This window comes from Populus euphratica, unplaced genomic scaffold, assembly GCF_000495115.2.
Source record: "Populus euphratica unplaced genomic scaffold, PopEup_1.0 scaffold213.1, whole genome shotgun sequence".
NCBI classification, from domain to species: domain Eukaryota; kingdom Viridiplantae; phylum Streptophyta; class Magnoliopsida; order Malpighiales; family Salicaceae; genus Populus; species Populus euphratica.
In genome coordinates, this window is record NW_011499916.1 from 322,431 (window position 1) to 348,368 (window position 25,938).

Below are 25,938 nucleotides of genomic sequence, written 5' to 3' on the forward strand. Positions count from 1 at the left end.
GTTTGACTTGAAAATCATGTAAAAAACATAGTTTTTAAATTCAAATTAATGAGCTAACTCAATAAATTTATAATTTAAAATCTAATTCAAGTCAAGTTTTAATTTTAATTAGGAAAGATATTAGCTCAATGAACCCAATTAACTTACTATAGTCTTGCCAAACCTTTTATAAACTCATTTGAATCAACTCCATGAATTTTCTTTTTATTTTTTTAAAAAGAATAAACATCTTTATTTTATATAAAAATAATTAACTTGAGTAACTCGATAATTGAGTAATTCATTTCTTTTACTAGACTAAAAACTAGACCAAAACTAATGGCTATGGTCAACAAGATAGATTAAAAACTTAAAATTGACTCAATTAAAGATATAATTATACATTAAAAAGTTATATTATTATATAAGAACCCTATTTTTTCCCCTTTAATTTTGAGTTTAAATGAGATTCAATTTTTCCAAACACTTTAATCAATTTTTTTTAAAAAAAAAACAATAAGTCTGGTAAAATCTTTAATTTCTGGATTTACTCTTGGATATTTAACAGATTTTATTAATGGGTGTAAAGTGGCTGAAAGGGCAGAGTTAAAAAATTTCTCAATTAATTTATTTGAGAGTTGGTTTATATATTCACTTGAAAATCTAGATCTCGATTTGATAAAAACTAGAGCTATTTTTTTAAATAACATTATTTATTAAAATAAAATAATATTATTTTAATAAATCTAAATTAACTCAAGTTAATTAAATTAACTCATAATTCAAACAATACATAAACTATATTGAGAATATATATAAGCTATATTAGAAAAATTGAAAGGATATAAATATAAATAAGGAGATGATTGAGATGTTTTTCAAATTGTTTTATAATTAAAAATTATTAAAAATATATATATTTTTAAAAAGTTATTTTTAATATTATGATATTAAAATAATTATAAAATATTAAAAAAAATTAAGTTAATTTTTTTTATTTAATTTCAACCAAAAAAAATCAGATTAAAACTCCATATAACACCATCTTTTAAGTCATTAATCCTTTAAATTTCTCTTCTAACAAAATACAAACCCTTCAGCTGGCATTTCAATAAATTTCATGAAAGAAAGACTAAGAGATTCTGTAGAGTGAAGAAAGATGACGGCTATGTCTCGAGCAACTGGTTTGCTTACTAAAAACCCAATACTTCGTCTTCAACAGCAAATGGGTATGCCCTTCTTTTCCTCATTTCCCTTCTCTACTACTTGCAGTAGCAGCAGCACTGATAAGGTATCCTTTAGTAACATTGATGACGCCTTAGCTTTTTTCAATGACATGCTTAGCAAGAACCCTCGGCCTAGTACTTATGATTTTAATCAGTTACTGTCTGCAGCTATGAGGATGAAAAAACATGAGACAGCAGTTTCTTTGTCCCAAGAAATGGAACTTAGAGGAGTTAAACATAATGTCTTCACGCTCACCATATTGATTAACTGTTTCTGTCACTTAAACCGTGTTGATTTTGGATTCTCTGTGTGGGGAAAAATTCTTAAACGTGGTTTTGAGCCGGATGTTGTAACGTCTACTACCTTAGTAAATGGGCTCTGTAAAGAAGGTAAAATGGGTGAAGCTGTGAAATTGGTTGATGATATGGTGGAAAGAGGGTATAGACCTGGTGCATATACTTATAGTGTGGTAATAAATGGTCTTTGTAAAGTTGGGAAAGCTGATGTGGCTGTTGGATATCTTGAGGAAATGGAAAAGCTAGGTTGTGTGCTGGATACTGTTGCTTACAATTCGGTAATTGGGGGGTATTGTTTGCAAGGAAAAGTAGATGAAGCTAGAGAGGTATTTGATGTGATGGTGAGTAAGGGCACTACGCATGATGTTTGTAATTATAACACCTTGCTTAATGGATATTGTAAGATGGAAAGGGTAGACGAGGCAATGCAAGTTTTTGATGAAATGTTGAGAGAAGGTTTGGTTCCTACTGTAGTTACTTACAATACTCTGATAAAAGGTTTGTGTCGAGTGGGGAGACCTTGGGCTGCACATCAGCTTTTCAGGAACATCTCTGCTTGTGGCCTCACTCCAACCATAATAACTTACTCGACTTTGATTGATGGTTTCTGTGAACAAGGGAATCTTGATGAGGGGTGGGCAATATTTCAAGAGATGCAAAAGAGTGCTTTGAAGCCTAACTTGGTAGTCTACACCATCCTTATTGATGGTATGTGCAAGTGTGGGAAGCTTAAGTATGCTAAGGTATTGTTTTCTAGACTCATCGTGGAAGGATTTCAGCCTGATGTTCATACCTACACTGTGTTAATTGGTGGAATTTGTATAGAAGGATCCCTAATTGAAGCACTCATGCTTGTAACAAACAATATATTTTAACTGAATTTATGCAAACCAAGGAGGTTGGAAGACTGTGCGCACTTGTGCACTCGCCCATGGAAACTGCCGTGCCTTTAGCTGCCCTGTCTCTACCTTCATAAATGAAACTAGCTGGAAAACGTCTATTCACTAGTGAAATTCTTGGCACTGTCATTTCTGAATAAACATGATATATTTCTGACTAAACATGATTTATTGAGATTTACATGCAGTGTAATTTGTGTTGTTGTTGCTCTTATGAACATTCTGGTCCTTACGGTCCTTACTTTATTTGACTGGTTTTGATGATATAGGTGATTTCATTTTTTTAATTTCAGAATTATAAGTTGCTTGTTTTGTTCTCAACTGGTTGTGATTTTCATGAGTACTTCATTAAGACAGTTCTATCAATAGGAGGGGAGGAATTTTACTGGAATCTGCCAGTATAATTTAGTATTTTATTTTCTGATTATGGGGCCATAGTTGAAGCAGAAAAGAAGTCGCATTCAAATTCCTATTTGAGGTAGTCTTAGTGTCTAGCAGTACTTGCCATCAAAATATAAAGGTGCTTCACTCTTCATACTTGTGTTTTCTGTATGCAAAGAGGTGAATGTTGCAGTTCATATGCATTCCCTGCATAGGAAAGTAATGAATATATGATATCAGATTCATGGAATTCAAACTTAACTCTGATTTTCCTCTAGGAGTATAAAATATAAGAGCTCCCTTGGATTTCTGGGCTACAACTTAGGTCCCATTTTTCTGTTTCCTATCAGAACTCATGTGATCTATTACAATGAGTGCATGACCCACAGTGCTCTTAGATATAAAAAGGCATGGAAGATATTTCGGTCTATCTCTATCATTTTCTGTTACGATTGTAATTTGCTAAAAATTTACAAAACCACCGTATTAGTTTAGTGCAGCTTCTGCCTTGGCCTTTCTGGAGTGATCAATCAAGAAGTTCTTCCATCATAAAAGGGTAAGCTTGTTACTCAAAATACCATTACTCATTGCCAAAAACTTATTTTTTTTGGTTTCCAACACCTCGGGTGATGAAAAATTTCTAAAACAATTGACCTTTTTGGTGTATAAAATTGCATGAAATAAGCCTTGTCCTTGTAAAATGGGAGCTGTTTAAGGACAGCTTCCTAGAACCCAATTACCCTGTTTGTGTCTGCATTCCTTCCATTGTGCTCAAAGTCTACCTTCCAAGCTATTTCTGACCCCTGCTTGGATGCTGGAATGCAAAACCCTTTCTTCCACCAGCTACTCCTTTCCACAAACAGGCAAATGCTTTTTTCCCGACCTTATCTCTCAATTGCAAATTTCTAGAAGTGTCTTCCAAATATCACTACATACCTGAGCCCATCCCTTCCATAATCAAATTCATGATATCGGAAATAGGATCTTTTCAGGTGCTCTCGGCATGCCACTACTCCCACATGAAAGTAGAGATGGGTTTTCTTTGTATTTACACTTTGAGGGTTTTGTCAAGTGAATTTGTGGGTTCTGCATATATTTTATGTTGTTATTTAATTATTGGTCTCTTTTTGTGGAAGTTTTCATCAATAGGCTTTGACTTCTTTTGGTATTTTGTGTTTGATCATGATACAGTCTTCCTGGATGGGGATGTTGGTTTCTTATTTGTTGATTTTGGTTCTTACCAGATCAGGATTTTAGATTTTGGTTCTTGTTTATTTCATTTACATGCATGGTGTGCCTGCTCAGTGTAAGATTTTGGATTGGTGTTGGGTTTTGAGGTAGGTATTTATATGTCTTTGTACTTTGCTGTCAGTTCCTAACAATTTGGGTCTGTTTGCTCATAAATTGCTTGTTTTATGATTTCTATCTTCTTGTTCTTGTGCATACTGGTTTCAATAATTGCTTGACATGGTTTTTTCTTTTGTTTGGTCCTGTAAATTTTTTGTTGATAGACTTTTCATTTTGGTAATGTTTAAGAATGTGGTAATGGTTCTAAATTTCCAAGTATATGTATGCTTGTTGAGCAATCTTTGCTAAGGTACTCGTTAATATTAATTTCCTAAAAGCAGGCTAATCACAAATTTGACCGTGATGCTTTGTTCTATAATAAACATCCTAAATTCTTGACATTGTTTTATCTGGTATTGATTCATGACAATGTTTTTGATATTAGTACTGATTTACTGATTTGATTGGCTCACTGGAAGCAGGGTTTTGATGCTTCAGTCTTCATGAATGATGATGATGCTCTTGCACTTGCCACCAAATAAAAACCATTCCATTGAGAGGCATGCTGTTCGCAACAAGACCTTGAGAGGTTTTTCTGTGAAAGTGACATGATCACAGTGGAGCTTGACGATTCATGCCCAGGGTTGGTTATATGTGTTGCTACGCTTGCACTTGCCACCAGATATGGTGTGTTCTGGTATGTTCTGCTTTTGTTTCTTTGCATGGTAAAGCACTCGACAGTTGATCTTTTAGTCATTTAGTGCTGAACTGATCAAAGTTGGTTCCTCAGGTTTTAGGGTTTTTTTTTTCTTTTACTTTCTCTAGAAAAAACAAGAGCTTTTATTAATGACACAATTATGTGCACCAGACCCATTCATGTGAAGTCTTGGCTAATTAGTTTTACAAGATTTGTAGTCTGTGTGATGTTAAATGTTTGATAGCAATGCAAAGATATTAGGACCTTATCATTTCGATTCAAATTTCATCAATTTTCTTCCTGTTTAGTCACTGAACTTTCTGAAATAAGAAATGAATCATTCCTAGTCTCATCCGTGTGATTCTTCGCTATCCAAGAACATTCATAAATCATTATCATTGAGCATGCTTATGGTGTTTGTTCTTGCTTGATCTTGCAGGCCGGTGGTCCATTTCTCGATTTTACTGGCAGGAGAGACGGTGCTCAATCATAATATGATGAATCCATGGACGAGATTCCAAAGAACAATGATAACATGACCCAAAAAGCATTCCTCTTTTCCGCAGGGGTTTTGTTGAAAGAGAAACAATAGTCTTTAGGTGGTGTTCTTCCACTATCTTGAACAGAAAAGATAGTAACAGTGGAGATAGAGAAAAGACAATACAAAAAGAAAATGGAGACATAATTGTGTTAGTGTTAGTGATGTATAGGATAGAATGATTGTTTTGTATCCTGTTAAAGATAAAATATATATAAAAAAAATCTATTTTACTATTAAATTTTTGTATATTAAAAGTTAATTAGATTTTTTTATGTAAGTTCATGGAGCATGGACTGGATGCTGGACTGCCCAGGCCAGGTAAGAAAATTCGTTAAGGAAACATGTAGACGAAACAGTGCTGGTTTAGACACAATGAACGTAATGTTGGAATGACAGCGCCGACGACCGTGATATTCTCTTTGATCCCCCTCCTCTTTTGTCCCACAGTCTCGGCTTTCCACGGGAAAACCATGTTTTTCCTCACCCCAGGAAATTAATACTTAGCAGAGGATTTGCAAAGAGTAGGGTTTTCAAATGTGGAGAATACGACGAATAATGATAATGACAATCAGAAAGCTGGAGCCCCATTCTTTATTTATTGTGGAATGGTTGGGGTGGAGTCTGGTTATGAAGGTAGAAGGTGGTGGCTGAGTGTGCTATCATAAGAAATAACAATTGTTGTTATGGGCAGTGGGTTTGGAGAAGACGATGTTTGATTGGCTGAAGATACACGGGAGCTTTATTGTTTATTTATTGATTTTCAAAATCTATTTTAACTCATGTTTTAAAGTTTAATATTTGAAAACTTTGGTTATGAAGTAAAAAAAATCAAATTATAGGTTGCTTGGAGTAATTTATCCTAATTAATTTTATTTATATATTTATTAGGATTGATACAAGTAAATGATTAACTTAACTTGTGATTTGATTCTTGTCAAATTAATTTTTAAAATTATAATAATAATAATTTTTTTTATATGTATAATTTCAGAATTAAAAGTTTTTTACAAATATATTTTTGAAATAAAAAAAAATATTGTTTATTGAGACATCTTTTCTTTATATTTTCTGTTTTGAAATTATATAAATTCATTCTAAAATTATATTAGAAACACATTTATTTTTATATCTTTATCTTTATTTCTTTAATTAAATATATATTTATTTTTATTATCTTCATCTTTTCTATCATGAGATAGTAACTGAATGCTATTTTAGATTGTATTTAGTTAATACAAAAGTACATAAAAAATGTATAAAAAAAGACATAGACATATTGGTTAAAGAAATAAAAATAAAAATAGCAAATAAATTTATTTATAGAATATTTTTACATAGCCAACCACCTGTTTGTCGAAATTCCCCACAGAAAAAACCCAGCAATGGTAGTTCCTCTAGGCCCTGGAAAATTCTATGGCAGCACCCTCCCTCGCCCCAGAATCTACACCGATGTAAGGCACAGTGCTGAACGAGTAGACCCGCCAGTTCCTGTTATGGATCCGTTTCTTTCATGGGCTCATGAAGCTCACTGGTCCATGGGAGGGCTCAGTTTCACCCGCCTTCGATATCAGGGTCGAATCGAAGGAAATACTGAGAAACTACGAAAACTCCGCGAAAAAAAAGTCAAGTTATTAGCCAAAACTAGCCCGAAGAAGAATGATTTGGCCCCGGATGCGCAGAAAGAGCGCAATAAGAAAAGGGGTGGGTCTGTCTCGCCTCCTCCAGCTCCTAAAGTGACAAAGAAGAGGAGGTTCTTGCAGTTGATTGACGAGGAGGAGAGTGAAGAGGAGGATCAAGAATTGGAGGAAACTGTGAAGATTAAAAGGGGTCTAGCAAGGAAGTTAGTGGGTGATTTTGAAAGGGTAGCTAAGGATAATCACAATGTGAAGGTTGCTGATTTGGCAAAGACGGTCACTGAGGAGGTTAGCAGAGAGGAAAAGAAATCAAGGGGTGGAAAGAAAGGTAAGAAAAGTGGTGGAGAGAGTGGATCCGAGGCTGTTATTGGCGGGATTAGGAGTTCACCAAGATTGGCTAAGCAAAGATATGTGAAAGAGGCTTAATTTATCAGATTGTGAGCTCTGTTAAATGTAATGAAATAGTAGGCAAACAGTCGTAGTTGAGGTTTTTTTGTTCTGTTTTTCTTTTTTCTTTTTTAAGTCTTATTAGATATGAGATTGAAATGAAATTAGTGTTGAGTTTTTTAAGTCTTATTTGATATGAGATTGAAATGAAATTAGTGTTGATAAGAATACAAGGGTTTCAATTTCATTGAATATATCTTTACCAAGAATTCCTGACTGAATCTTGTTTCATTTGATTTAATTGGTGTTCATGTTGATTTGATTGAAGATGCTTCATGGCCTGTGTAATTTGTTCAGTGTATCCAAGTTTCAGTTATCATTACTGTTCCCTGGGGCTGTTTTGCTGCTACTCATTGCTTATATGCTAAAACTTTCGGATTATAGTTTGCCCAGTCCTTAATTTCTCAGCTTGATACCCTTTGGGAATTCAGTCCTCGTTTTGGTACATGATATTGACTGTTCGACACCAGCTTATTTTCAGATCCAAAAACAAGCAGCTGCTCTCCTCTCGTCTCCTGGCCATATACAGGAAAAACCTGAAGGATTGTTCACTAGTTTTAGGCAATCAAAAAATCTATTGCCTGTGCCAAAACTTGGCAGATTTGCCATTTCCATATCTTCAAACCAGTACCATGGAGCTTGTCAAGGTAGGTTCTTGCAAAGGATTGCTTTGCCCTGTGAACATTCCAAATTCTGCAACAATGGATCAAAACTTCCACCTGGAAATCGGTCTATGGAATCCTACCGTATCTATGTACTTGGTTCTCCCATTTCTGACTATGGTAACTCCGAAACACGGTTTATATGGTAATGCTGTTGGTTTCATGATTACAAAGCTGTACGCCCCAGGGAAGACATTTGCTCTGTAAAGACGGGTTTGTGGAGAAGACTTGAGAATCCTGCTGCATATGGATGATGAAAGAACAGGTGACACTCTTGGGATGGCAGTTCAAGTTTACTTTAGCTGCATCATCGGGACGAAAACTGCAATAATTTACAAGGGTGGATTGCTATTTGTGGACGAGTGGCTCCATATAATGATGAAGACAGCAACAAATGGATGATTTTGTATCTGGTGTTCATGGAATATCTCATGGAAATTTGATAATTTTGAGGAAAGCCTCGCTCTACTTTACTCGATGAAGAAAAAGCTCCATCTTACTCTAACAATAGCTGCTACAAGAGAGAAAGAATGGGCAGAAACAGGTGAAACAATCATCTTTAACAGTTCACTTTTTTGTACTGTCTTCATTTGTCCCTGTAACAAGCCAACGATGGCAGAACTACTTACTCATGATAACCTCATTATTATTTTTAATGCAGGTTAGTTGAATACAAGGATTGAAGTGAATTTATTATAAATCATGTCTTGTAATCTTGTATAACAATTTAAAACTTCAAACTCTTGATTGAGATGTTTTTTTTGATAGGATGGTGAAATCTAGACAATCAGTTTGAATTTTATTACCCAATCATTTTTTCTAACCACTTGTTGGATTAAGATAATTTTTTAAAAAATTAAAAAATTCAGACTGCATAAATAAAATTTAAAGTAAATAAAAAATATTTTTTTAAAATTTAAAGTAAATAAAAAATAAAATTTTTTAATTTTTTTTTAAATGCAGAAACAAATATGTGGCTGTTAAAATAGATGAGATATAATTTTTCTTAACCACGGAGATAATACAGTTATACAAACCAAATAATTAATGTAAATTTTGTCCATAAAAAAAAAATTAGTCTTTTAGTGGTTTCCCAATTATGCTTCTAAATCACTTGAAATATCACTTTCTCAATAGGTAACAAACATTGCCTTTTCAAATATCAAAACCAAATAATTAATATAATTTTTTTCATGAGTAAGAATTATTGCTAAATCGAATGAAAATATAAAAGAATTAGAGTAACATAAATATTTTCTTATTAGTGAAATAAAGATTGAAATATATATAGCCATAAATGGTTGTAAAAAAAGGCCATGTATATGATATTTTACTAAATGACATAATTCATTTCATTTTAGCTGTTTGACTTGAAAATCATGTAAAAAACATAGTTTTTAAATTCAAATTAATGAGCTAACTCAATAAATTTATAATTTAAAATCTAATTCAAGTCAAGTTTTAATTTTAATTAGGAAAGATATTAGCTCAATGAACCCAATTAACTTACTATAGTCTTGCCAAACCTTTTATAAACTCATTTGAATCAACTCCATGAATTTTCTTTTTATTTTTTTAAAAAGAATAAACATCTTTATTTTATATAAAAATAATTAACTTGAGTAACTCGATAATTGAGTAATTCATTTCTTTTACTAGACTAAAAACTAGACCAAAACTAATGGCTATGGTCAACAAGATAGATTAAAAACTTAAAATTGACTCAATTAAAGATATAATTATACATTAAAAAGTTATATTATTATATAAGAACCCTATTTTTTCCCCTTTAATTTTGAGTTTAAATGAGATTCAATTTTTCCAAACACTTTAATCAATTTTTTTTAAAAAAAAAACAATAAGTCTGGTAAAATCTTTAATTTCTGGATTTACTCTTGAATATTTAACAGATTTTATTAATGGGTGTAAAGTGGATCAAAGGGCAGAGTTGAAAAATTTCTCAATTAATTTATTTGAGAGTTGGATCATATGATTCAGTTCAAAATCTAGATGGATTTACCATCTAGTTGATTTGATAAAAATTTGAGCTATTTTTTTTAAATAATATTATTTTTTAAAATAAAAAAATATTATTTTAAAAATTTAAATCAACTCTAATTAACTAGAATAACTCATAATTTAAGCCTACAAGAACTATATTGAAAATATATATAAGCTATATTAGGAAAATTGAAAGAATACAAATATAAATAAGAAAGCGATTGAGTTGTTTTTAAAGTGTTTTATAATTAAAAATTATTAAAAATATGTATTTTTAAAAATTTATTTTTAATATTAGGATATTAAAATAATTTTAAAATATTAAAAAAAATTAAGTTTTTTTTTTTTTTTAAAAAAATCAGATTAAAACTCCATATAAAACCACCTTTTAAGTCATTAATCCTTTAAGTTTCTCTTCTAACAAAATACAAACCCTTCAGCTGGCATTTCAAGAAATTTCATGAAAGAAAGACTAAGAGATTCTGTAGAGTGAAGAAAGATGACGGCTATGTCTCGAGCAACTGGTTTGCTTACTAAAAATCCCATATTTCGTCTTCAACAGCAAATGGGTATGCCCTTCTTTTCCTCATTTCCCTTCTCTACTACTTGCAGCAGCAGCAGCACTGATAAGTTATCCTTTAGTAACATTGATGATGCCTTAGCTTTTTTCAATGACATGTTTAGCAAGAACCCTCGGCCTAGTACTTATGATTTTAATCAGTTACTGTCTGCAGCTATGAGGATGAAAAAACATGAGACAGTAGTTTCTTTGTCCAAAGAAATGGAACTTAGAGGACTTAAACATAATGTCTTCACGCTCACCATATTGATTAACTGTTTCTGTCACTTGAACCGTGTTGATTTTGGATTCTCTGTGTGGGGAAAAATTCTTAAACGTGGTTTTGAGCCGGATGTTGTAACGTCTACTACCTTAGTAAATGGGCTCTGTAAAGAAGGTAAAATGGGTGAAGCTGTGAAATTGGTTGATGATATGGTGGAAAGAGGGTATAGACCCGGTGCATATACTTATAGTGTGGTAATAAATGGTCTTTGTAAAGTTGGGAAAGCTGATGTGGCTGTTGGATTTCTTGAGGAAATGGAAAAGCTAGGTTGTGTGCTGGATACTGTTGCTTACAATTCGGTAATTGAGGGATATTGTTTGCAAGGAAAAGTAGATGAAGCTAGAGAGGTATTTGATGTGATGGTGAGTAAGGGCACTACGCATGATGTTTGTAATTATAACACCTTGCTTAATGGATATTGTAAGATGGAAAGGGTAGACGAGGCAATGCAAGTTTTTGATGAAATGTTGAGAGAAGGTTTAGTTCCTACTGTAGTTACTTACAATACTCTGATAAAAGGTTTGTGTCGAGTGGGGAGACCTTGGGCTGCACATCAGCTTTTCAGGAACATCTCTGCTTGTGGCCTCACTCCAACCATAATAACTTACTCGACTTTGATTGATGGTTTCTGTGAACAAGGGAATCTTGATGAGGGGTGGGCAATATTTCAAGAGATGCAAAAGAGTGCTTTGAAGCCTAACTTGGTAGTCTACACCATCCTTATTGATGGTATGTGCAAGTGTGGGAAGCTTAAGTATGCTAAGGTATTGTTTTCTAGACTCATCGTGGAAGGATTTCAGCCTGATGTTCATACCTACACTGTGTTAATTGGTGGAATTTGTATAGAAGGATCCCTAATTGAAGCACTCAAACTTTTTAGAAAAATGGAAGAGGACGGCTGCACACCAAATGCTTGCTCCTATAATGTGATTATCCAAGGATTTCTCCAACACAAGGATACCTCAACAGCAATGCAGCTTGTCTGTGAAATGGTCAATCGGGGATTCTCTACAGATGCTGCCACCAGAACCTTACTGCTAGATCTACCCACCAATGATGGGAGTACTGCTCTTAAAAACTTGCCAGGGCTCTGTGATGGTCATCAAGATGTAAAGGTGAAGTAACCTTTGAATACTCAATGTTGCTTTGATTAATGCAGCAAATTAAAAGTTGTTTCTATTACCCTTGCAGCTTTTGTTGCATTTGGTTTCATGATTGGGAGTTTTCTCCACTAGCATTTAGGTCATATTTGCTCTGTAGAGTTGCGCCAGTGTCATCTTGCTGACCTTGTTGACATTTATGCTTGTAACAAACAATATATTTTAACTGTATTGTTGTTGGAAGACTGTGCGCACTTGTGTACTCGCCCATGGAAACTGCTGTGCCTTTAGCTGCCCTGTCTCTACCTTCATAAATGAAACTAGCTGGAAAACGTCTATTCACTAGTGAAATTCCTGGCACTGTCATTTCTGAATAAACATGATTTATTGGGGTTTACATGCAGTGTAATCTGTATTGTTGTTGCTTTTATGAACATTCTGGTCCTTGCGGTCCTTACTTTATTTGACTGATTTTGATGATATAGGTGATTTCATTTTTTTAATTTCAGAATTATAAGTTGCTTGTTTTGTTCTCAACTGGTTGTGATTTTCATGAGTACTTCATTAAGACAGTTCTATCAATAGGAGGGGAGGAATTTTATTGGAATCTGCTAGTATAATTTAGTATTTTATTTTCTGATTCTGGGGCCATAGTTGAAGCAGAAAAGAAGTCGCATTCAAATTCCTATTTGAGGTAGTCTTAGTGTCTAGCAGTACTTGCCATCAAAATATAAAGTTGCTTCACTCTTCATGCTTGTGTTTTCTGTATGCAAAGAGGTGAATGTTGCAGTTCATATGCATTCCCTGCATAGAAAAGTAATGAATATATGATATCAGATCCATGGAATTCAAACTTAACTCTCATTTTCCTCTACGAGTATAAAATATAAGAGCTCCCATGGATTTCTGGGCTACAACTTAGGTCCCATTTGTCTGTTTCCTATCAGAACTCATGTGATCTATTACAACGAGTGCATGACCCACAGTGCTCTTAGATATAAAAATTTACAAAACCACCGTATTAGTTTAGTGCAGCTTCTGCCTTGGCCTTTCTGGAGTGATCAATCAAGAAGCTCTTCCATCAAAAAAGGGTAAGCTTGTTACTCAAAATACCATTACTCATTGCCAAAAGCTTATTTTTCTGGTTTCCAACACCTTGGGTGATGAAAAATTTCTAAAACAATTGACCTTTTTGGTGTATAAAATTGCATGAAACAAGCGTTGTCCTTGCAAAATGGTAGCTGTTTATGGACAGCCTCCTAGAACCCAATTACCTTGTTTGTGTCTGCATTCCTTCCATTGTGCTCAAAGTCTACCTTCCAAGCTATTTCTGACCCCTGCTTGGATGCTGGAATGCAAAACCCTTTCTTCCACCAGCTCCTCCTCTCCACAAACAGGCAAATGCTTTTTTCCCGACCTTATCTCTCAATTGCAAATTTCTAAAAGTGTCTTCCAAATATCACTACATACCTGAGCCCTTCCCTTCCATAATCAAATTCATGATATTGGAAATAGGATCTTTTCAGGTGCTCTCGGCATGCCACTACTCTCACATGAAAGTAGAGATGGGTTTTCTTTGTATTTACACTTTGAGGGTTTTGTCAAGTGAATTTGTGGGTTCTGTATATATTTTACATTGTTATTTAATTATTGGTCTCTTTTTGTGGGAGTTTTCATCAATAGGCTTTGACTTCTTTTTGGTATTTTGTGTTTGATCATGATACAGTCTTCCTGGATGGGGATTTTGGTTTCTTGTTTGTTGATTTTGGTTCTTACAGGATCAGGATTTTAGATTTTGGTTCTTGTTTATTTCATTTACATGCATGGTGTGCCTGCTCAGTGTAAGATTTTGGATTGGTGTTGGGTTTTGAGGTAGGTATTTATATGTCTTTGTACTTTGCTGTCAGTTCCTAACAATTTGGGTCTGTTTGCTTATAAATTGCTTGTTTTATGATTTCTATTTTCTTGTTCTTGTGCATACTGGTTTCGATAATTGCTTGACATGGTTTTTTCTTTTGTTTGGTCCTGTAAATTTTTTGTTGATAGACTTTTCATTTTGGTAATGTTTAAGAATGTGGTAATGGTTCTAAATTTCCAAGTATATGTATGCTTGTTGAGCAATCTTTGCTAAGGTACTCGTTAATATTAATTTCCTAAAAGCAGGCTAATCACAAATTTGACCGTGATGCTTTGTTCTATAATAAACATCCTAAATTCTTGACATTGTTTTATCTGGTATTGATTCATGATAATGTTTTTGATATTTGTACTGATTTACTGATTTGATTGGCTCACTGGAAGCAGGGTTTTGATGCTTCAGTCTTCATGAATGATGATGATGCTCTTGCACTTGCCACCAAATAAAAACCATTCCATTGAGAGGCATGCTGTTTGCAACAAGACCTTGAGAGGTTTTTCTGTGAAAGTGACATGATCACAGTGGAGCTTGACGATTCATGCCCAGGGTTGGTTATATGTGTTGCTACGCTTGCACTTGCCACCAGATATGGTGTGTTCTGGTATGTTCTGCTTTTGTTTCTTTGCATGGTAAAGCACTCCACAGTTGATCTTTTAGTCATTTAGTGCTGAACTGATCAAAGTTGGTTCCTCAGGTTTTAAGGTTTTTTTTTCCTTTTACTTTCTCTAGAAAAAACAAGAGCTTTTATTAATGACACAATTATGTGCACCAGACCCATTCAAGTGAAGTCTTGGCTAATTAGTTTTACAAGATTTGTAGTCTGTGTGATATTAGGACCTTATCATTTCGATTCAAATTTCATCAATTTTCTTCCTGTTTAGTCACTGAACTTTCTGAAATAAGAAATGAATCATTCCTAGTCTCATCCGTGTGATTCTTCGCTATCCAAGAACATTCATAAATCATTATCATTGAGCATGCTTATGGTGTTTGTTCTTGCTTGATCTTGCAGGCCGGTGGTCCATTTCTCGATTTTACTGGCAGGAGAGACGGTGCTCAATCGTAGTATGATGAAGCCATGGATGAGATTCCAAAGAACAATGATAACATGACCCAAAAAGCATTCCTCTTTTCCGCAGGGGTTTTGTTGATAGAGAAACAATAGTCTTTAGGTAGTGTTCTTCCACTATCTTGAACAGAAAAGATAGTAACAGTGGAGATAGAGAAAAGACAATACAAAAAGAAAATGGAGACATAATTGTGTTAGTGTTAGTGATGTATGAGATAGAATGATTGTTTTGTATCCTGTTATAGATAAAATATATATAAAAAATTCTTTTTTAGCATTAAATTTTCGTATTTTAAAAGTTAATTAGATTTTTTTATGTAAGTTTGTAGTCAGCCTCAGCTCTCGTGTGTTGCCACCCCACGACTGTGATATTCTCTTTGATTCCCCTCCTCTTTTGTCCCACAGTCTCGGCTTTCCACAGGAAAACCATGTTGTTCCTCACCCCCCTGGAAATTAATATTTAGCAGAGGATTTGCAAAGATTAGGGTTTTCAAATGTGGAGAATGCAGCGAATAATGATAATGACAATCAGAAAACTCGAGCCCCATTCTTTATTTATTGTGGAATGGTTGGGGTGGAGTCTGGTTGTGAAGGTAGAAGGTTTTGATTGGTGGTGGCTGAGCGTGCTATCATGAAAAAAGAACAATTGTTGTTATGGGAAGATACACGGGAGCTTTATTGTTTATTTATTTATTTTCAAAATCTATTTTTACTCATGTTTTAAAGTTTAATATTTGAAAACTTGATTATAAAATTAAAAAAAAAATCAAATTATACAATTACTTACAGTAATTTATCCTAATTAATTTTATCTATAAATTAACTGGAATTGATACAAGTTGATGATTAACTCAACTTGTGACTTGATTTTTATCTTGGGTCTACTCTAAAACCAATTTTTAAAATTAAAATAATAATAATTTTTATTTTTATATATTTTAATTGTATAATTTAAAATTAAGATTTTTTTATAAATATTTTTTTAAAATAAAAATAAAAAATATTGTTTATCAAGACATCTTCTTTACATTTTCTATTTTGAAATTATATAAAGTCACTCCAAAATTATATTAGAAATAATTTTATTTTTATATCTTTATCTTTGTTTCTTTAATTAAACATCTTTATTGTCTTTATCTTTTCTGTTATAAGATAATAATTGAATATTATTTTAAATTGTATTTAGTTAATATTTCAAAACAGAAACATGTATAAAAAAAGACATATTTGGTTAAAGAAATAAAAATAAAAATATTAAATAAATTTATTTATAGTATAATTTTAAAATAAATTTTTATTTTTCAAAGCATGAAGTACATGGCGAGTGGCGACATATCACTTCTATTTTCACGATCTCCTTCTCTTTTATCTCGGAATAGCAACTGAAAGCTATATTAGATCCTCGTTGGCCGACATAGCTCTATGCAGGCATACATGTTTATAAGGATATAACAAACACGGTTGATTAACGTTGTCAAGGAAACCTTGATAAATACGATAACCAAGCTTTGATATCTGGCATTGTTAGCAATCTGCAATACATGCAGTTAGCTAAACAAAGCGCAACCTGATCTAACATAAAGCAATGATTAGATGTTAACCAAGAGCCTTGAGATTAAATGCTTAAAATTTCTCATCAGCCTTGCAAGCATGATAAAGCTTTCTTCCTCAGCATCATCCTCAACCATATCGATCGAGTTTGTACTTGTTAGCATAGCTAGGTGCCAGCATTTCTATAAATCCAGTCTAACAAAATCCCAGCCACCGCCTAGAGAAAACTGCAAGATGAGGGCTGTGCTTGCGATGACGGAACAACCTTTAGAAGGGACTTTACTTGAGAACTTTCAGGTGTTAATTATCACTGTAGAATTCCTAGAGAGAAAGAGAATGAAATCAGTGTAGTCTTTTTTGTAGAAATTCTGCAGAATCCCTGTCCTCTCAATTTCTTCTATCTCTCCCTAAATCTTTCTTTCTATCAAGAATCACTTTGTTAAGCCTAGTAATTAACAGGCCCGCAATTCTTTCTTAACTTGTTTTGTCCCTCTTATGTGAATTTCTCAATCCTGAAAATTTCACGCTTTTGATTACTGGTGTGTGTATAAAATTCCTGAACCTAATCTGCTTTTTGAGGCATCAAATCATGAATCTCTCATTTGAAAAGCCTAAGATTTTACAGAAATCTCTGCAATGCTATATTATTCATCAACCTGCTTTCATAACTTGTATATAGTTGAGAAGAATACGGTACAAAGCCTGTGACCTGAACCCTATCCTGGCGCAATCCCACACCACAAATGAGAAAGCATAACCCCCACAAAAAAAGAAGAAGAAAAGAACTACTAAATCTCAATGCCTTAGCAAACACAATTATTTCAAATACTGATTTTGTCGAGTGATTCCCTGGATTCTGCTTAATCTGCATGATTTATCAGGTGTTCGTATGCTTCATCCTTTTGCCTGCGTAGATGTGCCAGTTGCCGCTCTAAGGAGATTAAACGTTTTTCTACTGCCGGCAACTTTTTCTCAACTTTCTTAATGCTAGCTTTCAAAAACAAATGTTGCTTCCTTAAATCCACCAGTTCCTTAGCATGAAACTAGAAGAAGAAAAATGTATCATTGGTAGGTGGTAAGTTGGATGAAGAAATATAAAGTTGATTTTTATCTTGTTATTTAAACTCACTTCGATTTCCTCTTGCAAGGCTTTTTTTGTACCTAGTGAATTCCATATCTTTCCCTTGACAGTAGCATTAGCAATAGCTTTCTCCTTAGTGATTTCTAGATGTTGAATCTCTTTCAGTATACTTTCATCTCCGACTGTGCTGGCATTGTAGCAACCGTATAGCAATCGGTAATTCAATGGATAAATCTAGCACAAACAGTGAGTAAATTTAGGTCTACGTAACAGTGAATATATTAAAAGAATAAGAACACAGATTCAGTATTTCAACTTACAGAACTATCAATCTCTTTCAGTGACGACCACAAACTGACAATCTTACCCTTCTCACTTGCCTTGATCTCTCTCAGAAGTTTTTTCTCTGCAGCCAGATTCTTGCTTCCATGTAGCAGTTTGAAATTCAAGTTCTGAACTCAGTTTCATATGTCAGTTAGAAAGAACATGGTAAGGGGAGAAGAACTATAGTCAAGATGTTACGGAGCCAAAATGGCTTTGACTAATTGAACACTAAAAATGTTATTCTTACACGAAAATTGATGTCATCAGCAACTAAGCATGAATTTATCTCTCGATCCTGGTACGCGCTGTTTGTGAAACTCAGCTTGTCTAGAGCTACCTGTAAATGTCCCTGCTGTTTTTTCCTCAAAACCACGCCGTCTTTCAATATCTTTTCTCTTTCGTGTAGGATTCTCAACCTTGAGATTATGTCTTCTCGATCCGACTGTTATTGTAAGAAAAATTAGTAACATCAGATCTTTCAACAGAAGTCTTGCTGTTTTATGACATCATACTGGCTATTGATATATATCATTAGCTACCACTCTTTAGGATAGTTTGCATTTTAGTTAGTAAATCTACTACGCTTTTCCTATCATTGTAATGATCCCAAATCGTAATGCCACATACCCTTCTTTCGGCTATTTTTTTGTCTACCTCAAGCCTTCTCTCATTTAGACTTCTTATCAGCATCTCAGCCTCTTCTTTTCTGAATATCGAATCTGGATCTTCACATGGCTTGACATTATAGGGTTGGTCATTTGCATTGCCATTTATGGAATCCGTGGCTAAACCTTCAGTCACTAGAGAAGTTGTCGTAAAATTCCCTCCCGAGACATCCATAGCTTCAACTTCTGCTGGCTATCACAAACAAAGAAATTCTTAGTCTTAACTTGAGACTTCAAATATTTGACAGCCAGATAGGATTCAAGATTCTTACCTCAAGCAACTGGATAGCCAAACAGTTCCGGTGAACTGAAAATATGACTGCAACCCTGATTTATAACCTTAACTATATAACATACAAAGAGTTGATCTAAACCAGCATCTCCGATAATTGCTTACTTGTCTGTCACCAGTTCAGTACTTGCTCCCCACGCCAAGAAAGTCTGACTTCGTGAAATAGAAAGGTTTTTTCTTCTTATTATTGTTCAGATGTCATTCTTAATGGCGGGATTAGCATGGTCAACAATGAGAAAAATATTAGCAAATGGCCCATTAGAGAATCATATGGAGGTTTCGAATGAATGTACCTGTATTCGTAGAGCAGGTCAACGGGGAAGGACATTTCTGCTTATAAAATCATGTAAGATTTTGAAAAAAACAGGGAAATCCCATTTGATATGGACATTTTGTTTGTCCCAAAACAAAAAATGAAACAAATCAGAGGAGAAAAGAGCAATGATTTAAAATTAAGCATGCCCATTTAAGGCAATACCGTCAAAGTGTAATTTAATAATTTAAACTTCTAGATTAATTTAATAATCAATGATAAAGACTTGAGCTAAAGCCCCTCTTAAACTGCCTCGTAATTTTCACAGTTGAGTGTGTGTGTGGTTCTTCAACAGCTTGAGGTGGCACCAAACGCTCTTGCTGTAGCCAGAAAACCATACACAGACCTTACGATAACAACCATAAAGGAAACAACATTGACATAAACGAAACAATTAAAATTCTCAACCATTATATTTTGCCTCGTAGAAGATTTTCCAACCAAAACAAGATTTGGAACATATATAAAGTTACTTCTTGTTTCTTGCAGACTTTCTTGTCTTCTACAGAAGTGACTGCATTAGTTTTTGCTGCTACTGTAAAACCTCATTTGAAACAGAATAATCAATATGTTTACATTTGCTTATTTTTTGCGGGGCTGACGAGTACCAACACTGTAAAACTTAGCCAATCAGTTCTTTTTCTTCTTTTTTTGCTAACTTTTGAGGAAACACTTGACCATGTTTCCAACAAACTAGAAGATCAATATAGTTGACGTTTTTAGCTTGCAAGAGTAACTCCCAATTATGGGAACTTCATTTCAAAACCCTACATGAGAAGAATTCAATTAGTTGAAAAATGTGGCAAATTGGACATGCGTTGCATATCATGTTTCTGCGTTACTGCATGCTTTGGCAAATGCGGGCTATAAATGTAACCTCTTGCAAATTGCAAGCTGTCCAAGCGCATATTTAAATTGTACACAGAAGTAGGCGGACAACAGATTTCATACTTTCATTTTGTTGTTACAGGGCTTCTTAAACAGATGCTTGTCAAGTAAGGTTTACTGCACGCACCAGACTGGACAATGAAATTACCTGCTGCACAATGTACTGCGCTACTTGGTGCCAACAGAAATAACAGGGGATTGTTGAGACAATAAGCCTTGCTCAAGGGAATTGAGAAGCTGCCAGCTCATGGGAATGGAGTCCATGCTAATGAGGGGTAAAATGACAAGACATTTTTTTGTGGCGAGGTCGAAAGAAAATCATTAGATAGGTAAAGATTTCATTTGCCCTTTTGAGCTTCAAATTGTACAATCCAAAAACTAACACACTTTTGATTAAAAGCAGATAAATTCCTAAACCTAACCTCCTTTTTGAGGCATCAAATCATAAGCCTCTTATGTGAAAAGCATAAGATTTTACAGCAGTCGCTGCAATATCTATAATGCTATATAATATCTAATTCATCTACCTGCTTTCATAACTTGTATATAATTGAGAAGAATATGGTACAAAACCTGTGACCTGAATCCCTTGCTGGAGCAATCCCACACCACAAATGAGAACTCATATCCCCCCCCGCAAAGAAATTGAACCATTTAATTTCACTGCCTCTGCAAACACAATTCTTTCAAATATTTATTTTGTGGAGAAATTCCATGGATTCTGGCCAATCTACATGATTGATCAGTCAGTATTCTGTATGTTGATTCCCTTTCCCATGGAACAATCCCAAAATCATCATTAAACTCGTCCATTCCTTCAACAAACAACTGCCAGATCAAAGCACCTGCCCCGGCCCGGTTTCTCTTTGAAGATTTATATATGATGTCAAAAATGGTTTTGTAAAATCGATCCCGTTGTGATGGCTGGAAGTCCTTGTTCAGGTTGGACAAACCAAATTCAGTGAAGAAGACAGGTTTATTTAGCTCATAGTGACCATCTTCAATGTGTGAAAGCATCCACTTGGAGACGTATTTCAGTTTATCTTCAAATTCTTGATGAGGAAACCTGCCAGTGTAAAGGATAAATTGGTTACAAGTCAGATGTACAACCATGAGAGGACAAGGCAACCATTTAAAGCTATTAAGGGTATCCCAGCAGAACTGGAACATGGTTTCTCAGTGTTTCACAAAATGCATCACGCAAACCAAATAACAAAAAGACAAACATAATGGCTAGTTAATAACATCAGGTTTTATATTTTTTTCTCTACTGTCTTGAGCAAATTACAAAAGAGCCAAGTAAACTTGCATCACTTACCAATGATCAGGGTATATATGAACAGAGGCAAAGTCAATGGCAGGCGCTTTGGAGTTGCGAACAAAATCAGATCCAAGGTTTGATGCCCAAGATTCTGGGTTCACAGTTAACCTTTTGGGATTTTTAGGACCATAAAAACCTTCCAGGCCCACTGTTAGAAGATGGTTCTTGTCAATTGTTTTCACAAAAGCTGACATTTCTTCTATCCAATCCTGCAATTCGATGCCATGAGTTAATGCATACTCACATAATAATCAATCATTTCAAGGAAAAAAAAATCTCTCCCTCTTCTTATTCTGTTCTCTAAACACACACAAGTAAGTCAAAGGCAGAATTAAGGTTTGGTTATGGCAGTTTCCAACTTAACTAAGCTTGAAGCTAAATAGTTTGGTTCATCTACATTCATTTGCTTCCTCCGTTCAGTTGCAATGATGTGTAGATGTTGTCAAAAAAGTGCAAGTCATGAGAGAGTTTAGAACATATTTTCAGTAATCTAGTGCACCTATTCATGATAATTTCACAGTAAAAGTATTATGGTTGCTATTACAGCAACCAAGTTTGAGATGAAACCCCAAGTCCAGGAAATTAATGATTTTATTTGAAAGCCAGCTTTGAGTTTGGAAGTACTTGATGTTCGTAAGAAAATTAAAAGGGAAAAGAGTTCACAACTTACTTGAAGAGTGTCTCCTGAAGGATCAGACATGCAACGGGGTTCATTCATCAACTCCCATGCAAATATGGTAGGATCATTCCTATATTCAATCCCTGTGATGGTATTTTTCCTGGTCAACAAAGTCTGGGAAAAGGACTTATTTTAGAAAAGATAAAAAAAAATTTCTAATGAAACAAAATAGTTCCGAGTATTATAGAATTATAACTTAACAAGTTCCCACAGTGCCTTGCAAGATAAGTAGGCATGAAATTGATTTCTTAACAGAAATATCATTTGCTTTCATGAACTTCCAACCATATAGTTTAGGTCCAATGCAACAAAAAGCAGGAATTGTTACACCAAATTTTAAAGAACTTGATATCAAATATAGGAAGATCCGGGTAAAAGAAGTGCTGCTAGTTGTACATCCTAATAGTTCCAGTATACCTAGTAAGAAAAATACAAACACCGAAACATACTATCCTATATCTAACAGCTAAAGAGTTCTTGCAAGGAAAACAATCATGGTTTTAAGCATGTAAATACAATAAAAAATTCATCTTAAGGAACACGAAGAAATGAAGGATAAATAGTTATTAACTTGCAAAAAACGACGTAAGAAATTTCTTTCATTTACTCATGCTATCTATCATCAGATGAAGTCCCAGAAAATAATCTTTGACAGAGTGTAACCTTTCCTAAGTCCATGAATGATTGCTGAGGGCATTTGCAACCCATTCTAAATTAGGATGTGTAGTGCAGCCACCTTTGGCAATTAGTTACACTCAACAAGTTTAAGGTATGTGGTGGCATGGCTTATTTCTGTAAAAGAAGGATAACTAACAGAAGCTACAATTGTGAATAGTTGGACCTCGTGTTTATTATAAACTAAATGGCTCCTGCTAATGCGAATATGTCTAGCATCTATCTGCTTCCATTTAGGGGTACACTAAAAAGTCTGGGTACCAACTATGAACATGAATGAGAAGGAAATTTGCCTTTTCAACAAAACTTGGAAAGAGACTAAACTGTGCGGATGATATGTTATGAAACATCCTTGATAACAGAGAAAAAGAACTCAAGAGCAGTCCCAATTTGGCTCTATAATTATTTCAAGGTAGCTAGCAAAATAAATAAGTACCTTTACATAATGCTTGAAATATCTTTTGATGGATGGATCAAAGAAGAAAGAATCATTTGACGAGCTCAAACCAATGCCTTCCTCCCATGCCCAATTCACATACTGAGTCTTTCCACCATATGCTTTTAAGTTGTTGACTAAACTGAGTAGTAGTCTGATTCCATGTTGCCTGGCTTCCGCAATAACATGATCCAAAGCCTGCCAAAATCTCAGTCATTAAAATAATGCTGGTATTATCATTATTGATCTGGATAACTATGAAGTCAGTAAAATGCATTCTCAGCTTTGGGCATTTTCAATGAGTTAATGCCATGAAAAACTCCAATACCTTTCAATATAAACATGAAGAGAGAATTCTTTAAAGACTCAACCCTTTTAGCCTAAATTATTTCTTCATTGAAAGTTTATGTGGAGAAGGCAGACTTTTTGTCAAAAATATATTTTGGGGCGTGACAGTGCAGAAATAAAGAAAATGAATAAGAAATTATAGAACCAAAATCATTTATAGCATAAACTTTAAAGTTTGTTCTTTCTGATAAATTTAAGACGAGGACAAAATGGGAGGCACTACAACTCCTACGGATCCTTAATGCTTACTTTGTATAGGGCATTGAAATGATATACCTGTTTCCTTTGTTTTTATTCTCTATGGCCCTTGTCCTTTTCTCATTTACAGTTCAAGGAGTCATATTTCATCAATTAAAACACAGTAAAAGACAGTCCTACTTAATTGAGCGCATGCATCAGTGTTGATGGTATATCTACGGACTCTAGTGATTTGCTATGAAACCATTTAGATGTTACACGTTAGCATCTTTTCTGACCTTTTGACATAGCTTTCATGGACAACAAGTATATGATCTCTGGAATCGGGGCAAAAGGATCCATAAAAACGACCGGACTAGTTTAGGATTGAGGCTTAGTTGTTGTTGTTCCACAGACAATTACTTGATTACAACTCAACTTTTAAACAGCAGTAGATAGAGGCATGAAGAATCAGAATGACTACCAGACAAAATTGCCCGAGTGGTAAGGTAAAGTTTATACAGCAACCATGTCCATAATTTTCCAGCAATTTATTCAGGCAATTCATCAGAGCAAAATTAAACTACAAGGAATAAAGCAATTGCCATACCCTTAAGACCCGCTCATCGAATCTACCAGGGGAGACCTGGAGTGCGTTGTAGCCACCATCATTGAATGCCCAAGTTCTGCAAACAGTGAGACCCATCTTGGCACCAGCTTCCAGCATTGCACTAACTCTAGGTTTCCTATCTTCATCGACAGAATGATCCATCAACCAATAAGAATTCCATCCGTTAATGTAAAAAGCCCTGCCATCCACCATAAACTGAGTCCCATTCCTCTCCACAAAACTTAGCTCCCTGTGTTCTTGATGGTTGGTGAGTATAAAGTCACCAAAAGACAAGTAAATGAAAGCCACACATGATGCAAAACCAAAAATCGGGTAAAGTAGCCCATTTCCTGCTACCATTTTCTGCATAATGATGCTATATATGACCTAAAAATGATAAAGGACCAAAAATGCACAAATTGAAAGGAAAGTTGGATACGCTTTAGTCTCTACATCAAGAATTCCCACCACTTTGGACACCCAAACACTACCTTAGACTAAGATTTAACCAGAAATGCTTGTAGTAGCCAATTTCTAGGACACCCAGATCACTCTTTCAAAGGGTATCTATAAACAGTACTTGATACCACCCAAAACTTATCAAAAACCCAAATGAGAGAATGATTCGTATGTTGCTGTCTTGTATTAATGTTTGAGGCTTTTATATGGTGAAAGTGATAAAGAGAGGGTACTTGGTTCAAAAAATGAAGAAAGATTCAAACTTTCAAAGAGACATGAAGGCGAAGAAAGCAATGGAAACAAAAGACAGTACACCTAATAAGTCACCACCATTGAAGACCGTCAAGGATGAAAAGAGAGAGAGAAGATGAGAATTGAGGTGATGATGGTGGGTGCGTGGTGGAATGTTGGCATCAACCTGTTGAGTAAAAACTAAAAACAGATCTACAAGATTTGAAGAGATTTCTCTGTTTCTTCAAATTCAATATTCTTCTGGACAAGTTTGTTTCCAACCCAATTCAACACCAATGGGCCATATATCTGATTGTGCTACTCTCTCTCTCTCCCCACCAAAATAATTCTAAATTTAACAAAGGAGAGAAAATGGGAAACTCCTCTTACACCTCATCCTCATGTGATCTCTCATGGCTTTTCTTAGATTCGATACCAGTCTTTTCTGCCCTTCCCTTCCTTTTTTTGCATACAAGTTTGCTTAAGTAGCAGACAATGCTTTCAGGGACTGGTTAGGGAGTTGTTGGATCTTGGAAACTGCTAGCCATGTGAGCCTGACGATTTTGGCATGGACCCTTGGCTTTATGCACCAGAGTTTCACCTTCCTTTTTTTCCCTTTTCTTGCTGTTGGTCAATCAGGCAAATTATTCAATTACTTCCTTCCAAAATCTCCATTAACAGTAAAGCGAGAACAATTTGTCTGAAACCGTGGCCTTTATCTCCACACCGCATCGGCTTATAACCGGAAAAAAAAAAAAGTATTATAATAGTGAAAATACTGAAGTTACATATCATTTACTAATTCTTGCTCTTGATTATTAACATTTATCTAAATTCTTAAGTGGGACATTAGCAAGTACATAAATAATATGGTAATAATTTTAAATAGCATTTAATATCCCCTGATA

The 25,938-nt window shown here is 34.5% G+C and overlaps 4 protein-coding genes and 1 long non-coding RNA gene across 6 annotated transcripts; 3 read left to right on the top strand and 2 right to left on the bottom strand.

The window, feature by feature from the left end:
• The first annotated feature begins 1,086 nt into the window (after positions 1-1,086).
• LOC105134580 (pentatricopeptide repeat-containing protein At1g12300, mitochondrial-like) lies at positions 1,087-15,001 on the top strand. Its single transcript, XM_011039039.1, has 4 exons — positions 1,087-2,335; positions 11,748-12,008; positions 14,298-14,512; positions 14,924-15,001. Exons 1-3 carry the CDS (start codon positions 1,139-1,141, stop codon positions 14,355-14,357), a joined length of 1,518 nt encoding a protein of 505 aa, XP_011037341.1. The 5' UTR covers positions 1,087-1,138; the 3' UTR covers positions 14,358-14,512; positions 14,924-15,001.
• Positions 2,854-5,584, top strand: LOC105134579 (uncharacterized). The gene is made up of 3 exons (XR_844017.1): positions 2,854-3,338; positions 4,552-4,766; positions 5,206-5,584. It is a non-coding gene; the product is annotated as an uncharacterized LOC105134579 (long non-coding RNA).
• Positions 6,675-7,444, top strand: LOC105134578 (uncharacterized). Its single transcript, XM_011039038.1, has one exon. The coding sequence runs from the start codon at positions 6,690-6,692 to the stop codon at positions 7,365-7,367; it is 678 nt and encodes a 225-aa protein (XP_011037340.1). The 5' UTR covers positions 6,675-6,689; the 3' UTR covers positions 7,368-7,444.
• A 2,022-nt stretch (positions 15,002-17,023) lies between the features above and the next one.
• On the bottom strand, positions 17,024-18,990 carry LOC105134583 (core-2/I-branching beta-1,6-N-acetylglucosaminyltransferase family protein). Of its 2 annotated transcripts, none has more exons than XM_011039042.1 (6): positions 18,874-18,990; positions 18,564-18,790; positions 18,184-18,378; positions 17,933-18,064; positions 17,661-17,846; positions 17,024-17,574 (listed from the first exon to the last, which is right to left on the bottom strand). In XM_011039042.1, exons 2-6 carry the CDS (start codon positions 18,774-18,776, stop codon positions 17,392-17,394), a joined length of 909 nt encoding a protein of 302 aa, XP_011037344.1. In that variant the 5' UTR covers positions 18,777-18,790; positions 18,874-18,990; the 3' UTR covers positions 17,024-17,391. The 2 variants fall into 2 exon arrangements, with proteins under 2 accessions (XP_011037344.1, XP_011037343.1); XM_011039041.1 differs by having other exon boundaries at positions 18,564-18,794; positions 18,874-18,988.
• A 1,411-nt stretch (positions 18,991-20,401) lies between these two features.
• LOC105134584 (mannan endo-1,4-beta-mannosidase 2-like) lies at positions 20,402-25,710 on the bottom strand. Its single transcript, XM_011039043.1, has 5 exons — positions 24,341-25,710; positions 23,206-23,403; positions 22,086-22,208; positions 21,413-21,624; positions 20,402-21,160 (listed from the first exon to the last, which is right to left on the bottom strand). The coding sequence occupies exons 1-5, from the start codon at positions 24,707-24,709 to the stop codon at positions 20,755-20,757; spliced, it is 1,308 nt and encodes a 435-aa protein (XP_011037345.1). The 5' UTR covers positions 24,710-25,710; the 3' UTR covers positions 20,402-20,754.
• Between the last annotated feature and the right edge of the window lie 228 nt (positions 25,711-25,938).